At 35.2% G+C, this 17,657-nt stretch overlaps 2 protein-coding genes across 7 annotated transcripts in view; one reads left to right on the top strand and one right to left on the bottom strand.

Annotated features, from left to right (window-relative positions):
- The window catches only part of LOC138692140 (zinc finger protein 235-like), an 81,407-nt gene extending 78,104 nt beyond the window's left edge, over nt 1–3,303 (bottom strand). Inside the window, exon 1 of the mRNA XM_069815133.1 lies at nt 3,135–3,303. The gene's annotated coding sequence lies outside the window, so the exon portion shown is untranslated. The remainder of the gene's footprint in view (nt 1–3,134) is intronic.
- Nucleotides 3,304–4,528: 1,225 nt separating this feature from the next.
- LOC138692134 (zinc finger protein 678-like) overlaps nt 4,529–17,657 on the top strand; it is a 73,571-nt gene continuing 60,442 nt past the window's right edge. For 2 of the 6 annotated variants that reach the window (XM_069815124.1, XM_069815117.1), the window contains exons 1-3: nt 4,529–4,620; nt 11,581–11,681; nt 16,539–16,676. In XM_069815124.1, the coding sequence (XP_069671225.1) occupies nt 11,586–11,681; nt 16,539–16,676 (234 nt within the window). In that variant the 5' untranslated portion in view covers nt 4,529–4,620; nt 11,581–11,585. Of the gene's footprint in view, nt 4,621–4,650; nt 4,778–11,580; nt 11,682–16,538; nt 16,677–17,657 lie in introns of those variants that run through there. The other 4 variants (XM_069815123.1, XM_069815119.1, XM_069815118.1 and 1 more) reach the window with 3 other exon arrangements.

Below are 17,657 nucleotides of genomic sequence, written 5' to 3'. Positions count from 1 at the left end.
CTAATTTCCAGACTGAAAAAAGACGGACATTACAACCAATAGACTTATGTACTAGTTATAATTTTGACTCCTGTTTGTTTCACCGACAATGTCTAAACGAGCGTGTAAGTTACACAACTGGAGAGTGAATTTCCTTATATTAAGAAGGCAAAACCAGACAATGACTCCCATGTATGATGTGACACATCCAGATCTCAAGGATGCCGCCGGAAGACGTGTTCTTTTAAGAATCCCTAAAGAAAATAATCGCAGGGATTGATGTCGGGGCTGTGAGGTGGCCAAATTTGACCACATTTATGACGATGAGGAAAGCAGTGGGACAACACTGTTTCACTAAACGTTTGATGCAGGAATTCGAGAACAACATTTGTTGTGTGTGGTCGGGCTGCATCCAGCATAAACCATTACTTGTGCATTGGAAGTCAAGTGACATAAGTGCAGGAAGGAACTGGTTTCGCAACTGGCCATGTACCGCTCCGAGACACACGTCGTCGCGTTAGTTTTGACACTGTTCCGTTATGCTATGCCATGCACACACTCAAAATTGTCTAAGAAAGTCTTCATTCTAGCCGTCTGCAAGGATTTAATCAAAATTTACGCTATATCAGGTTACTATAACTTAGCAGCCTTCAAGGCCCTCTATCCCGACGGTCTACGAGAGGATTCGTATGACAGAGAATGAGTTCGGAGATATTCAAACGCTGAGAAAGGTTGCTGATCTTTTTGAGTGGCGTTATCATATTAGCACAGTCTAGTATATACAGTCACGAAGCTCAATACGCAGTAAATATCCATCCATAGATAGTTGCTAACCACTAGGATCGCTAATATCGCCTCATTACAGACAATGCGAAATAGTACCGGCACAGTCTATTGATCCTAGCACCCTTACAACTCAAGCTACGTGATTGTATATACTAGACTGTGATATTAGTCTATGAAGAGTTAGGTAAATTGATTCACGTAGTAGCCTTGCGCTCGTCCGCCATGATACCTCGCAGCGTATAGGATGAGATTGCCCGTTTTACTATTGAGTATATTATAGTCCCGTCGCTCTAATTTCCGGCAGCCAATCGCGTTGCAGGTCGGCTACATTTAAGCGTGTGCGTCTTGTGATTCGCTTATGAAGACGTTATTCATTTCTTAATGCTCGATAAATACTTAATATAATCGCCCGCCATTTTCTCTCTTTCGTTGGCGTTCGCAGAAAGCACACGAACACGTTATTTGCCGCTCAATTATTTGCTGAATTACAGTGCGTTTGATTTATTATCATAAGAGCTACGACATGATAATGTTTAACGGTGTGGCAAATAGATTCCTCGTATGGTAGCTCGGCAACGAAAGAACAAAAATGGCGAACGATACTACCTACCTAGACTTTATAGAGCCTTCATTTCCTAAGACGTAAGCAAAGAGGAGGAGTCACGCCGGGAATAACAGCGTCGCGACTTATAGTGCACGGCGTACGAGTCCGACATATTATTTTCTAATATAGCAATAGGTGGGAGACTCTTTCCTCAGTCATACCATCATAACTTAGGTAACATAACGAAAGTTTCACGCTGGTATTCACTGGAATTCTTTATGAGTGTTAATATCACAATACGCACATTTTTTTATGCCTTCAATTTACGAATCTGTGACAGGTAGAGTAGGTTAGTACTTCGGTACATCATAGTAATAGACTAGATTAATTTAGGCTTTTATGAGTGTTAGTAGCAGGATACGTACCTTTTGTTCTGCCTTCCATATAAGAATCTATGACTGCGTGATCTTTTGTTATGCCTTGTTTTTACATTTCCTGACTGATGAAAAACGAATATTCATAAGTGAGAAAATCAATGACATAAATATTGGTTTGTCCACTTTTTTTTTTTTTTTTTTTTTTTTACAAGTAGGGCCTAGTGACGTAATACATATACCGTAATTAATCTAGAATGATAATATTTCAAGTCTGTGTTTACTTACAATATATAACTTACACTAATATCTTTAATATATATATATATATATATATATATATATATATATATATATATATATATATATATATATATATATATTGCAACGTACCTCTAGAACAAGTTAACACTTGTAGCAAACGAAATTTCTATGAGGATATCGACCAAAACTTTCTTGCAACAACAGCGTTGCTTACGTGATATATATTACAACAGCTAAGCTCTAGGATCTAAAGGGCCGTGAAAGTGAAGGCTATGCTTCGAAAATTAATTATTACTTGAGGAGAAAAATCCGTTTCGCCGCCGGAGATCGAACCCTGGTCCTTGGTTCTACGTACCAAGTGCTCTGGCGTCTGAGCTACGAATCCACAATACCGGATCGAATCCCTTTCCTCTAGTGTTTTTTCCATTGTGGCCTGACTCAAATTTAGACATACATGTTGACATAAAGTACTTGGTACGTAGAACTAAGGATCCGTGTTCGATCCCCAGCGCCGGAACGGATATTTTCTTCTAATAATCATTGTTACTATAACAGATATATTCTGTAGAACCAAAAATTAATACTTACGTAGATTCGAGCATTAATGTAAATGAATAGCTCTTTGTTAAGAGGGCCGAAGTTACATTTATTTCGAAAATCACTTTCTTAGCTTATGATGTTCTTTGAGCATAGAGACATTGATTTATGTTAGAAGGATCGACAAATGTCCACTGTAAGTGACAACTAGACGGCATTCAATATCCGATTTTTGTTAAGAGAACAGAAGTGTAGGACATGTGCCCTTTTAACAAACAACATAATGCACTTGGAAACATAGATGTGGCTAAACTTCATCAATTAATCAATTAAGTTTATAGTTAAAGTTAATAACGAGGCCTGTGATCATTGTTGCAGAACATGTGTTCCAGTCAACACGTAGCTTCATAAGACGTGTACTGTACATGCTACTATGATTAATTACAATGAATTCTAACAGTGAAGTAGACGCTGTAATTAATACTAAAACCGGTATTAAAAAGTCAAGGGGCTTGAAAATCCAGACATCTACACAGTACACACCTAAATGATGCTTCCAAAAGAGCAGCAGCTACAAAACTACCTATTCATCTCACGAAGAGACATATCTGATGCAAAATCTACTGCTGGTAGTATTGAACATGACTTACTTAAAATGAAGTATTTTCCATAAAATCCACACTAACATTCAATAGTCTCAATTACAATATGGCACAACTACTGAACCCATAAACTGTCAACTTTCTGTGACATACGAAATGTGTCAGAAGTATATTAAATAAGTAGAATTGTCGGCAAATGAGTTGACACTTTTCTGCTTCAATTCCACGAATTGCCACCATTTTCCCGATTGGCGAATGTTTTATAAAATAGATATTTGATCATTTGTAGAGTCGTCATTTGTTACTTGTCAAAATGGTATAATTGTCAAGTTTTATAAGTTCAGATTAGAGATGAGCTTAAGGGGTTAGGTACAGCTTAAGGGAGTAAAATTTTGGAAATATTCAACATTTTTTTTTTCCTCCATGACTGTATCTTGTACTATAATGAAAATTAGTATGTGTAAAACACTGTCCTTCTGCTATATGATACACATGTTTTTACGATTAAAAAAATTATTTATATATTTTTTTCAAAATTCAAAGTTCGCTGTGCAGTGATGAAGCGTTTCCCTCATAACTCAAAAAGTATCCAACATTCTGTGATGAACTCTTTTATGTATATTTATGTATGTCATATCTACAATATGATGTAAAATCACTTCTCTACCTTTGATAGACTGTCTGATAAAAAATAAATTCATTTTAACAAACGGTCAAATATCTAACACAAAAAAAATATATATTGTTTATTAAGGAATGTAGTTGAAAGAGCATGATAATGTGAACATGAGTTTCTGCAATAAAATAAAAGAGAGAGATCATGAAAAAGTTAACAAGTTTATGAGATGAGGGAAACGCTTCATCACTGCACAGTGAACTTTGAATTCAAAAATAAATTAATAATAATAATAATAATAATAATAATAATAATAATAATAATAATAATAATATATTTTCTTAAATCGTAAATAGCGAGATGAGGCCGAGGATTCAACATAGATTACCTGACATTTGCCTTACGTTTGGGGAAAACCTCGGAAAAAACCCAACCAATTAATCAGCCCAAACGGGAATCGAACCTACGCCCGAGCGCAACTCCAGATCGGCAGGTAAGCGTCTTAGCTACGCCAGTGGCTCGTAGAGAAAAACAACAGGAAAATTCGCTCATTGTCCATTCTATATAATCCCTATTCGCTAAAAAGCTACTTGACCGTAATAAATTAAGGGAATTGCCACTTTTATAAATTGTGAAAATGTTGATTTAAAAAGAGAAAATGAAGGAGATTTTCACACATTTTTGAAAAAGAAGGAGATTTATTTTAATATATATTTTTTTCTAATTAGTTGAAAGTCGGAAAGTAGATTATACAGAATCTCCTAAATAAATAGACATGGCAACACTGCTCCAGAGTTCTAGTCCCTCTTTCACGGCCCTTTCGATCCTCGCGCTTCGCCGTTGTTTAGAGCAATAAACGTTGGGTTAATAGTCTGGCAGGTGTTTGTTTGCTGAACTGTTCCGTATATTGTTGAATAGGTGGGTTACAATTATTTTATCAGGTTTGTGAAATGAATGGTAATTTACTAAAACATTAGAAAAGAAACGTAGAAAGATGTAGAATTGTAAAAGATGTTCAAAAGATATCTATGAAAATTACGTTTGGCTGTCAGCAATCGAAGTAAATGTGGAAAAGGTAAGGGCCTGAAATATTACAATATTTAAAAAATGTAACGCAGATACCAACAATGTCAATGTTCCAAGTTAACGTGTTATTCTACATTGAACTCACATTTTATTTACGAAGCATCATCAGATTTCATAACCCCCAATTGTTGATGAGGTATCAATGTTTTTTTAGTATACAAGTCAACAATCAAGCAAACATTTTCGTTTACTAGCTACTACTGACTTGATTGCTATTCTTTACGTAGCGTTGGATCGTAACTTCTGACGTCATATCCGGCTATTTAGTCAACAATCTAGTTCAATCCATACTACACACTAGTGACTAGCAACTAGGTGACTTGTAAACTACACACTAGGGAGCTTTGGAAATGTATGCTTGAAACATGGCCTTCTTCATAGACTATTTGTTTAAAAACCATGGCATCACGGTGCAGCAATGTATTAACCCGAATCTGCCTAGCGGTACGGTATGGTACCACCAGGGGCGTATACTGGTTAAAGGGTTTGGGCTACCGCTGACCCTATTATTACACAAAATATATCAAACAATTACTTTAATTTTAATTACTATGGTAAAACTGATAATACAAAATTATTACATTATGTTATATTATAAACTTTTTCTTTTGTAATTTCCTTGGGCTACCGCCGGTAGCCCGCAAAATACGCCCCTGGGTACCACAGGTACATATAGTACTTTCCAGTCGCTGTTTTGGCAACATATGATTATTTTTACAATTTCTCACTGTTTAGTTTACTCACTGACTTTCCAGTCCTTGTTAGGAATGGCAATGGTAAAGTTTAGCGGTCCCTGCTTAGGTCGTTCTTGCACGCATGAAAATAACAATGGAATTTACAATCTTTGGACAGGAAGTACTATTTGACTCAAAAGGATGACGGAAATAACAGAAGGCTAAGGGTTTCATCTATGGAATTATGGACGTAGTTTACGAAGGTTACACCAGAGTCGCATTCGCGAAATATGTCTGCAGTTTGAACCAACGTTTTTGGTTTGAACCCATTGAGGGCAATATTTGCTCGATCCCGGACATTAAATTATTATTTTTGGGTACAGCAGAGTCGCATTCGCATTGAAAATAATACATATTTGATAATATACACAATTAGAACCAAAAAGTAGATGTATATTACCAAAAATTTTACCATATAGATTTCATTACTGTTACAGTACCTAATATTGTAATTAAATGAAATGAAGTGAGGGCAATATTTGCTCGATCCCCGACATTAAATTATTATTTTTGGGTACAGCAGAGTCGCATTCGCATTGAAAATAATACATTTTTGATAATGTACAAAATTAGAACTAAAAACGAGATTTATATTACCAAAAATTTTACCATATAGATTTCATTAGTATTACAGTACCTAATATTGTAATTAAATGAAATGAAGTGAGGGCAATATTTTCTTTTGATTATCTGAGAAAGGTTGTCACTGGTAACTGATAATATAGAAATCATCCAATCTTTAGAGTCTTGTAGCAATATTCCTGTTGAATACTAGTATAATCAACTAAATCAGCATTTTAAGAAACAGAATCATTTATGAACTGGTGAAATCGAACAATATTACTAGTCTGTGAACTGGTAACTACTACTTTACCCTTGTAGTTTCTAGAAACACAGACTTTGTAAAAATTTTATTTAATAAACTAATATTACTACCGTGCAGACTAATATTATTACTGTAGTCCATGAGTTTCGAGAAACAGGCCCTTGGTCTAGATCGAGAAGGCATTGATATATTTTTTTTCAGTAGGTTATTTTACGACGCTTTATCAACATCTTAGGTTATTTAGCGTCTGAATGAGATGAAGGTGATAATGCCGGTGAAATGAGTCCGGGGTCCAGCACCGAAAGTTACCCAGCATTTGCTCATATTGGGTTGAGGGAAAACCCCGGAAAAAACCTCAACCAGGTAACTTGCCCCGACCGGGAATCGAACCCGGGCCACCTGGTTTCGCGGCAGACGCGCTGACCGTTACTCCACAGGTGTGGACGGCATTGATATCAGTCTTCAATTTGAACCCAGTCAGGGCTATATTTGCCAAGTTCGATCTCCGATATTTAATTATTAATTTTTGGCTACACCAGAGTCACATTCGCTTCCATCGAATATCCGTCTTCAGTTTGAACCCAGTCAGGGCTATATTTCCCTAGTTCGATCCCGACATTTAATTATTATTTGAAGGGCTCACAACCAGAGTTGACCAAGTCCACCCGTGATCAGTTTGTGGAGTAATACAATCTCGGATGAAGAAAACTTAGATTTATCCATTGCCATAACAAACAAAGTCCAGAACTCATTTGTTACTCCACAGAGGACAGCATTTCCTATGGAAGGTGAATGAAGACTCAATATCTCAGAACTATTCCAGATGAACTTGGTCCACTCTGGTTGTGAACCCCTATGTAGGTATAATGAAATCGCTGGAAAAATCTAAAAACATGTATAGAAAATGAACCTCTCACTTTAAATGTCAGTCCACAGTTGGAACCCACTGACGGCTATATTTCCTCAGTTCGAGTCCCGAAATTTAATTATCCTTTATTCTAGATATAATACAATTGCTTGAAAAAAAAAAGTATGCACAACTATCCTCTCACTTTAAACTTCAGTCCACAGTTTGAACCCAGTGACGGCTATATTTCTTTGAGTTCGAGCACCGAAAATTAATTATTGTTTTATTATAGATATAATACAATTGCTGGAAAAATCTAAAAAAAAAAAGTATACAAAATTACCCTCTCACTTTAGACATCAGTCTACAGTTTCAACCCAGGGCGATTATATATTCTCAGTTCGAGACCCGAAATTTAATTAAATTTATTACAGTATTGTGTATTATTCATTGTGTATACAAGTTTTTAGATTTTTACAGCAATTGAATTATACCCTCAAAAAAGTAATTAATTTTCGGGGCCCGAACTCGGAAAATATAGCCGTCACTTGGTTCAAACTGTAAACTGAGATTTAAAGGGAGAAGTTCATTCTGTATACACTTTATTTAGATTTTTCGAGCAATTGTATTATATATATAATAAAGAATAATTTAATTTCGGGGTTCGAACCGTCGACTGACATTTAAAAGTGAGGTTAAAGTGACAGCCGTTCATTGTGTAAATATATTCATAGACAATATAATTGCGTTTTTTATGTACCTATAATAAAGAATAATTTAATTTGGAGGTTCGAACCGTCGACTGACATTTAAAAGAGAGGTTAAACCGTCGACTGACATTTAAAAGTGGGGTTAAAGTGACAGACGTTCATTGTGTAAATATATTCACAGACAATTAATATAATTGCGCTTTTTATATACCTATAATAAAGAATAACTTCATTTCGGGGTTCGAACCGTCGACTGACATTTAAAGGAGAGATTAAAGTGACAGACGTTCATTGTGTAAATATAATCATAGACAGATTAATATAATTGCGCTTTCTATGCCACTCTAGTGTCGACTTCGTAAACTACGCCGTCAATTGCATACATAAAACCGTCAGCCTTCTTTTATTATGGCAGTGCTTTTGAATCCCGTTGTACTTGCATGCGTGCAATAACGACCTAAGCAGGGACCGCTAAACTTTACCATTGCCAATAAGGCTGCAATAACGACCTAAGCAGGGACCGCTAAACTTTACCATTGCCAATAATATTTTGAAGTTATTTGGCTTTGAACAAATGTTGAAGAAATTACAAAAATCGCCACATGTCAGAAAACCAGGCAGATTAGGGTTAAGAAGGCAATGTCCTAATGCAGTTTCATTATGAGTTATGTGGAAAAGATAAGGGCTTAATAGGCCTATATTACAATAATGTTTAAAACATTGTACAGAAGATACTAACAATGTCGGTGTTCAAATTTAACGTGTTATTCTACATTATATTTACATTATTTCACTTCCAAAGCATTTTCAGATTTCATAACCCCAATTGCTGATGAGGTATCCATGTTTGTTTAGTGAACAAGTCAACAATCGAGCAAGCATTTTCATTTACTAGCTACTGCGGACTTGAGTGCTATGCACTATGTAGCTTTGGAACATAACTTCTGACGTCACATCCGGCTATTTAGTCAACAATCTAGTTCACTTCAGCTGAAAATGTAGCTTTGAGACACGGCCTGAGTACGTATTTTTGTCCTGTGTGTAGTGTAGAGGGGCACCGAAATTTCACCTGTTAAAAATACAGTGTTTGTGTTAAAAGTGAACATAGTAGCCTATAGTGGGTAGGGAAGACTTTGGATGCTTGATACTCATGGATAAGAAATGAATATTGCGGCCAAAAATATGCTTTCTGTAGCTTTATTTACTCAATTATTTGGTTGTAAAGAGCTTATTGAGCACATTAAGAAAATACAGAACTGAAAAACATTTTTTGAACATACAAAATAACAATCAATTTTTACCTGAATGTAAAGTGTATCAGTTCTCCGTACCATGGGAATATGTGATACACTCCTTGGGGATATATGATAGTTATTTTATATTCAAAATTTATGTGAGATTCTGGTTTACAATGCTAATAGTCCAGTTTGAAAAGGTATTTCAGAGTTGTGCAATGGACTATCAATAACATTTTTGCTAAAACTAATTACAATGTATTTTAACATCTTACATCTATTCCACAGACAGTCTTTCAAAACTTTCATTAAAATAGAAACAAATTAAACGTTAATTTTTATCTATAAGTGTAGGTTGTGAACGTATAGTATCAATTTGAGAACTGTCAATCACAAAAATATATTTTGTGGTCATTTAAATTTTCTGTCACTTATATGTCATGAGAATTTCACAGTCCATTCTTCTACAGGTCCTGACTCTAAAATGTATCAAACAAATCGACCAATAGTTTTTTTACCTTTGCATGACACTACGATCCAATCACCTACTTCCACCTTCTCTTTAAATGTTTTTTCAGTTTCTTTCACAAAGTCAGTATCACTAGTATCGACTTCATTGAACTCATCTGAACTCGAGTCATATTTTTTTCAGGAAATTTCAGGCAGTGATCCAACCAATTCATTTTTTCCTTCCTGATCACCATCATTCCTTCTACAGTCACTCTTTCCAACACAGATTCATTTCTGAAGTACGATTGTTTTCCACTCACTGTTTCTAAGTGTTTCAACAAAAGAAATAATAATCAGAAGGTTTTAAAATATTAATTTCATAAAAAGCCACAAGTATTACTTAGGATAATCTGCCTATCCTGAGGAAGTAGGCTTAAAGTGTGATTCTTAAGGTCCACTCCCACTTATCGAATCGAAACAAAGGGTCTGCACCCGCTCACATCTAGTAGAATCGAACCGTACAGTACTTTTGTGTTTTGTCATACAGAAGAGGATAATTCTACACAAGATTTTCTTCGTTCATATTCATTTGAGATTTTTGTATCAACAACAACTTTCAATAGTAAATGAATTAACCCCCCCCCCCCCAACCAAGAGTGGATATAGTTCATTTGTTTTTTTACGAAAGCTTCACGAGAACTACGATCATACCCGAAACAAGAAATTCTGTTCCGGCATCTAGCTCCTGAATTCTGTTCTTTTCGATTCGATTCGATTCGACGCGCCACTTTCTGCTATCTTCCATTTAAATACATTGTGAAGAGAAATCTGTTCGATTCGATTCCGCTAAGTGGGAGCGGACGTTTACTGTAATGAATTGTTGGTTAGCCTCACTCTCGTATTTATAATAATACCGCAGTCTAGTATGTACAGTCACGAAGCTCAATACGTAGGGAATATGCAACCATAGCTAGTTGCTAACCATTAGGATCACTACTATCACCTCATAACAGACAATGCCAAATAGTACCGGCACAGTCTATTGTTCCTAGTACCCTCAATAACTCAAGCTTCGTGACTATATACTTACTAGACTGTGATAATACGATGAAATGCGCATAGGCCTATTTATGTAAGAATTCATGTACGCTACTGTTCTTGTGAAAGGTTCCAGTTTATTTTTTTAGTAGGTTATTTTACGACGCTGTATCAACATCTCAGGTTATTTAGCGTCTGAATGATATGAAGGTGATAATGCCGGTGAAATGAGTCCGGGATCCAGTACCAAAAGTTACCCAGCGTTTGCTCATATGGGTTGAGGGAAAACCCCGGAAAAAACCCCAACCAGGTAACTTGCCCCGACCGGGAATCGAACCCGGGCCACCTGGTTTCGCTGCCAGACGCGCTAGCCGTTACTCCACAGGTGTGGACGTTCCAGTTTATATTATGCCTAACTTCATTCCCATACTATTCATTACATCTATAATTATGTTACTCAATACCAAAATATAACTATCGAATTCTTGCCACCTAACGTTCAAACCATTATACAGCCACGAAGCTCAATACAAAGGAAATATGCATCCATGCATAGTTGCTAACCAGTAGGATCGCTACTATCGCCTCATCACAGACAATGCGAAATAGTATCGGCACAGGCTATTGTTCCTAGTACCCTCAACAACTCAAGCTTCGTGACTGTATATACTAGACTGTGCTATAACTGTAATATAAGTTATGCATCGTCGTTTATTCTTGCAAGAAAAGTCGGACGTTGTTCCAGTATCGATATGAGATTAACTGATTTCTGTTTCGTAGTGGGACTACAGCTGAAGTGTATAAGTTATATTAATAATTGTATAGAACTGCTCTTGTATGAAAATGTTTACGAGGAAGTGCGATTCGAGTTTAGTCGTTGTAATTTGTAGTAAGTGGTTCTCAGCAGTTCAATTACCGTAAACATTGTCAGTTACATAACCTCTTCTTTCAGTTGTGATGGATGTGATCAAGATGGAGCCAGAGGATGATCCTATTCACTTACTACTACAAGATGACAAATTAAAAGTGGAACAGAATAAGACTTTATCAGAGGTAAACTGAAGTCTTATATCTATTTTCTTTGTGTGCTTCTCGAACAGTGGCAGAAAAGCGTACACTTTACACTTTATATTCGGTAAGCTAAGCTAGAGCCCCACGCAATAGTTGTGTGATATAAGGCGTCGTGATTTGGTTTGGCATTATGAAATGTATGTTGGTTCTTTTCTCCATAAGGAGGCCCAGATAGTCCGTGGGTGGAAGCTAACCCTGCACGACGATCGAGTAATACAGAGCCATAGTTATTGATCTTATCCTGCTTGAACAATTCAGGGGCGCAATCTGCTTCCCACACAATAAGCAGCAACTTGCATTTGTGCTTATGACTGAGCTTGATGGAACCTGTAAGCTGTAGCTCTTCGCTCTGTTGTCAGCTTGGCCATATGTATAATAATAATAATAATAATAATAATAATAATAATAATAATAATAATAACAATACAAATAATAATAATAATAATAATAATAATAATAATAATAATAATAATAATAATAATAATAATTTTTATTTATTTATTTATTTCGAATATTAATGTGCAAAACAACAGCACAAGGCCAATTACAGTTTAGCACAAAATAAAAAAACAAAACAGAACAAATGATTATGAGAATGAGATGAAATACAATCAATCAACATTAATCATTCAATAATAATAACAATAATAATAATAATAATATTAATAATAATAATAATAATAATAATAATAATAATAATAATAATGCGGATGACATTAATATGTTAGGAGAAAATCCACAAACGATTAGGGAAAACACGGGAATTTTACTGGAAGCAGGTAAAGAAATAGGTTTGGAAGTAAATCCCGAAAAGACAAAGTATATGATTATATCTCGTGACGAGAAAATGTACGAAATGGAAATATAAAAATTGGAATTTATCTTTTGAAGAAGTGAAGAAGTTCAAATATCTTGGAGCAGCAGTAACAAATATAAATGATACTCGGGAAGAAATTAAACACAGAATAAGTATGGGAAATGCCTGTTATTATTCGGTTGAGAAGCTTTTATCATCCAGTCTGCTGTAAAAAAATCTGAAAGTTAGAATTTATAAAACAGTTATATTACCGGTTGTTCTATATGGTTGTGAAACTTGGACTCTCACTTTGAGAGAGGAACATAGGTTAAGGGTGTTTGAGAATAAGGTGCTTAGGAAAATATTTGGGGCTAAGAGGGATGAAGTTACAGGAGAATGGAGAAAGTTACACAACACAGAACTGCACGCATTGTATTCTTCATCTGACATAATTAGGAACATTAAATTCAGACGTTTGAGATGGGCAGGGCATGTAGCACGTATGGGCGAATCCAGAAATGCATATAGAGTGTTAGTTGGGAGGCTAGAAGGAAAAAGACCTTTAGGGAGGCCCAGACGTAGATGGGAAGATTTTAAAATGTATTTGAAGGAGGTGGGATATGATGATAGAGAATGGATTAATCTTGCTCAGGATGGGGACCAATGGCGGGCTTATGTGAGGGCGGCAATGAACCTCCGGGTTCCTTAAAAGCCAGTAAGTAAGTAAGTAATAATAATAATAATAATAATAATAATAATAATAATTGGACTTATAATAATAATAATAATAATAATAATAATAATAATAATAATAATAATAAGTCCAATTATTATTATTATTATTATTATTATTATTATTATTATTATTATTATTATTATTATTATTATTGGCCTAATTATACTACAGAAGTCCATAGTCGCTATTTTTCTTTACCACCATGTCATTCTTATGTTTTGTAAACCATAATTCATTTTTCATACTTTTTTAACTGATACGATTTGTAACTTCAGAAGTAGACAATATTTTGAATCAATAGTCACCCTAGCCTAATAGCTTTTGAGTAAAATATCATTAGGTAGTAGGGTGGAGTGAAACAATACACGAAATTGTTTTTTTATCCGTTTTCTTAATGTAATATAGTTACAAAAATCTGTATTTTCACTTAACTTAGGAATGTGAAAAATATGCAGTTTCTTTATTTAATTTTTGAGGTGCTCCAAGGGTTTTGAAATTTCTTAAAATTATAATTCTTTTTGCCTCTTTGTATATTTGTTCTTTTATTTTGTTTTTCATTACATAGCTAATGAATTGTTGTAAAATCACATAGGCTTGTTTAAACTTTATTTGGAAGACTCTAAATTGGATTGCAGTATACGGTATTTTTGTATTTTCGAGGGGATTCAAAGGGACAAAAGGTATAGTATTTTACATAAAATATGACAAAATTTCCATTTCAGCCCGTTTATTTTTTTAAGTTAGAATTTATTCTTGTTTTCTTTTTAATTTCTTTCTGAGTGGTAACTAAATCAGCGGGTCCACTTGTCATGCTTCTTTCTGTTCTTTGCTCTGCGGTTTTTATCGCAATTAGGCCTATTATTTTTTTTTTCTTTTTTTGCATTTACAACAGAAGAGTCCACTGCAAGAATGATGGATGTCACTTTCTTGTCGAAAATGAACCAAGACTGTCAATGCATAGCTTACGACATATAGAATGTACATACAGAGTTATATGGCATTAACACTGATAGTCATTGTCCAGTAATGATTGGAAAATCACAGTTAAGCTTTGAGCACTAAGCATTTCAAACTTTCAATTGCTTCTCCTGCAAAATGTATTCCAAATGACATCCATCATTCTTGCAGCGGTCTCTTCAACTGTATATATCAAATAGTTTGTTTGCTTCTTCTTTGAATTTTGCAATGTTGTCATTTAAGTTGTCGTCACTATGTCGTCTTACAAGGCTTCATTAAGTTTGTGTATTGATCATAGTAAGCACGAATCAGTTGTAATATTCTTCTATGAGTGACTTTCGGAATTTATGCCTTTACTTGGATTTCCTTAGTTTTGTTAGCAACGCTTTCTGAAATCTCTCCAACTGTAGATTCATTTGATTTGAAGTCAGATTTTAATTCATTTTTGACCCATGGATAATATTTCATTACGTCATGATAGATAGGTAATTGTGATGAGTTCAGCCCCTTTGGCATTGCGAATACAGGGTAGAAGGTCAGATTTCTTGTATTAATTAGAGATAGTTGATTTAAATTCTCTGCAACATAAGAAGAATGAATTTCCATTAATTTTATTATATTAATTGGTAATTTCATAGAAGACGGGCACCTGGTTGGATGTACTAAGTATTACCAACTTTTTTACTTTAGAGTTAAATGTTAGTGATTTTTAGTGACTTTTATATGTTAGTTCTAGGTTTTTATACGAGGTGTCGCATTGATGATGTTTCAATTTGATTGGTTATAGTTGTCATTTGTTCTAGAATTTTCGTTAATTTTGAATGAGTAATGACGTTGTTAATTGTTCTTGGTTGTTTGAAGTGAGTGGTGTTATGCTGTTTTGCTGGCTAAAGCTATTGGAAGTTTGTCATTTTATGATTTTCCTTCGATTTCAGTGGTTATAGTTGTCATCATGTGTTCTAGAATTTTCGTTAATTTTGAATGGATAATGACGTCAGTAAGTTGTTCTTGGTTGTTTGACGTGAGTGGTGTTAAATTGTGTCTGATGGGTAAACCTATTGAAAGTTTGTCATTTTATGATATTTGTGAAAGATGTGTGAACATAGAACAGAGTATTACATTTTATGTCGATTTTGGTTCAGTTCTTTCGCTGGTGAATAAAAATTGTATCGATTGTTGACGAGAAAACTGTTCCTGTGATTCCAAGGAATTGTTCATTGAATTCTCCATACAAGTTAAGGTGTAATAAGAGTTCAAAGAGAATTTCATTTTGTGTAAATACATGGTTTAGTTATGTGAACTTAACTGTACGACAAAGTGGTGGTTTAGTTCTTTGTTGGCTGCATGCTTTAAGTTCAGATTGCCTTGAAGCCTGTGTCATAATGCAAGTGAAGTGGTTGTCTTTGAAGACGTCAATGAGGATTGAATTTTGTTTGATTAGGTGATAAAATATTGTTTTGTTTTGTGTTTTAGTGATTTGTGGGGGTAAAGTGCGGGCGAAAACTGCCAGAAAAGTACTACCAACTATGAAGTTCAGATGCCACCAAACACCATAAAAAATCAAAGATGAAAAATTAAACATATTTTCATTTTTTGAAAGGCTTTTTCTTTCTTAAAAATATGAATATATGTTTAATTTTCCATCTTTGATTTTGTAATGTTTGGTGACATTTGAACTTCATAGTTGGCAGAACGTTTTGGTAGTTTTCGTCAGCCATGTTGGATTTTGCCCGTCTTCTAGGAAATTACCTATTAATTATATCATACCTAAGAGTTTTGTGATTTTTCTTAATTTTATTATTAATTGAGGTTTCTTTGACTCTTCAAGATGAAATAAGAGGGGACCAAAAATATGCATAGTCTTTTAACATATTTCCCGTATCCTGTTCAGATTAAATCACTGGAGAATGTTCTGTTGCTAAAAAATCTGAACCTCAGAATTTTATGAAAATTTCAAAATATTGCTCTTGGGGCACCTCTAAATATTAATTTAAAGAAAATATATTTTGCATTGTTCTTTATGATATCACCCCACAGCTTTTCCCTTTATTACACTTTGATTCCATAAACTTCATATTTTCACTCTACCCTATTAAGGTAAGCGTTCACTACATTGTATCGCACTCCTCGTACGAATCGCACACAACGGATATTTTAAGTGCAGAGCGTTCACTGTAATGGCTCTACCTCATCGTCTCATCGGATTCTGTATTAGCTTGCCTCCACTCTGCGTTGCCAAACCTACCCATGCTCCGGCTTGTAAATAAAGAAGGCTCTGGTTCTTACACATGAAGTTACATATAAAATAGTCAAATAAAAGTAGATATTCACGGTGTTTTGTGTTCTCTAGGAATGGACTCTATCACATCTGGAAACGACGGGCATAAAGACAGAATGCGTGGACCTCAGCTATGATATCAAATCAGAGATAAAGGTTGAAGACACTCCAGATCCTATCAGCTTTCCTGTGGTGAAAACTGAAGGTGATGTAAGTGCTTCACTGTCAGTATAAGGATATGGCAGCAGTGCATTTTCCCTTTGACAGAGCTGTAAAATCTTAAATACTGTTAATTTTTTTCTCTTTCTCTTTTTTTTTAAATATATAATTATCTTAGACTTCTTTCATATTTAGATTTGAAACAAAAATAATTCGCAAATATGTTGTTGTTTTCTAATGTCAGGTGTTTGACAATAAAGTCATTTGACCTCTTGCACTCCAATATTTTTCAAACATATTATCACGGCCAGCCACTGAAGCACAGATTTTGAGGTGTTCCGAATACATTTCTTGGTTTGAGTTGCACAACGGGCAGTTAGAGGACTCATATATTCCAATTCTATAATGGCAAGTTGTAGCCGATTTAAGTGAACACATATTTTAACGTTTTGGTGGCTACTTCATTCACACACAACCCCCAGAATGTCTGGAGGACCACACCTGCTGTTGGTCGACGGGTCCATTGGACCTAGCTGGGATATCTTGTTGATCACCAGCTTTCCCTCCTTAAGCCACTAGAGTACGATTTTAGTGCCATAGCAGGTCAACACTAGGAACAGGAAAGTAGAAAGAGGAGGAAGGAAAGTGAAATGAACCCCTAGGCCTCGAATGCTCTAATGCCGTCAGGTTCGAAGAAAGTAAGAGTTCAGTCAGAGGACTGGATAGGAAAGGGTAAAGAGGGAATTAGGTATTGAATAGAGGAAAATTATACCAAATTCAGTCATTAACTCATCAAGCTGACCAGTGCTAATTGATGAGTAGCCCCTTCCTTTAGTTCAGCTCGTAAAATTATGCTTACTAACAGCTGCACCACGGGAAGGTAGGGATGGGACATTGGGTATTTGTCCAGGTTGGTTCCTTAAAGCCTTCAATGGGAGGGATTAATGGTTCTCCCCCCTGTATTCGACAGATACCCTTTCGCAAATATACACATCTGGTAGTTAACAGAGAATTATCTTGAATGTATTGAGA

This window comes from Periplaneta americana, chromosome 16, assembly GCF_040183065.1.
Source record: "Periplaneta americana isolate PAMFEO1 chromosome 16, P.americana_PAMFEO1_priV1, whole genome shotgun sequence".
Classification (NCBI taxonomy): domain Eukaryota; kingdom Metazoa; phylum Arthropoda; class Insecta; order Blattodea; family Blattidae; genus Periplaneta; species Periplaneta americana.
Note: the sequence above shows the minus strand (reverse complement) of the source record. Positions and strands in the feature narration are given on the sequence as shown.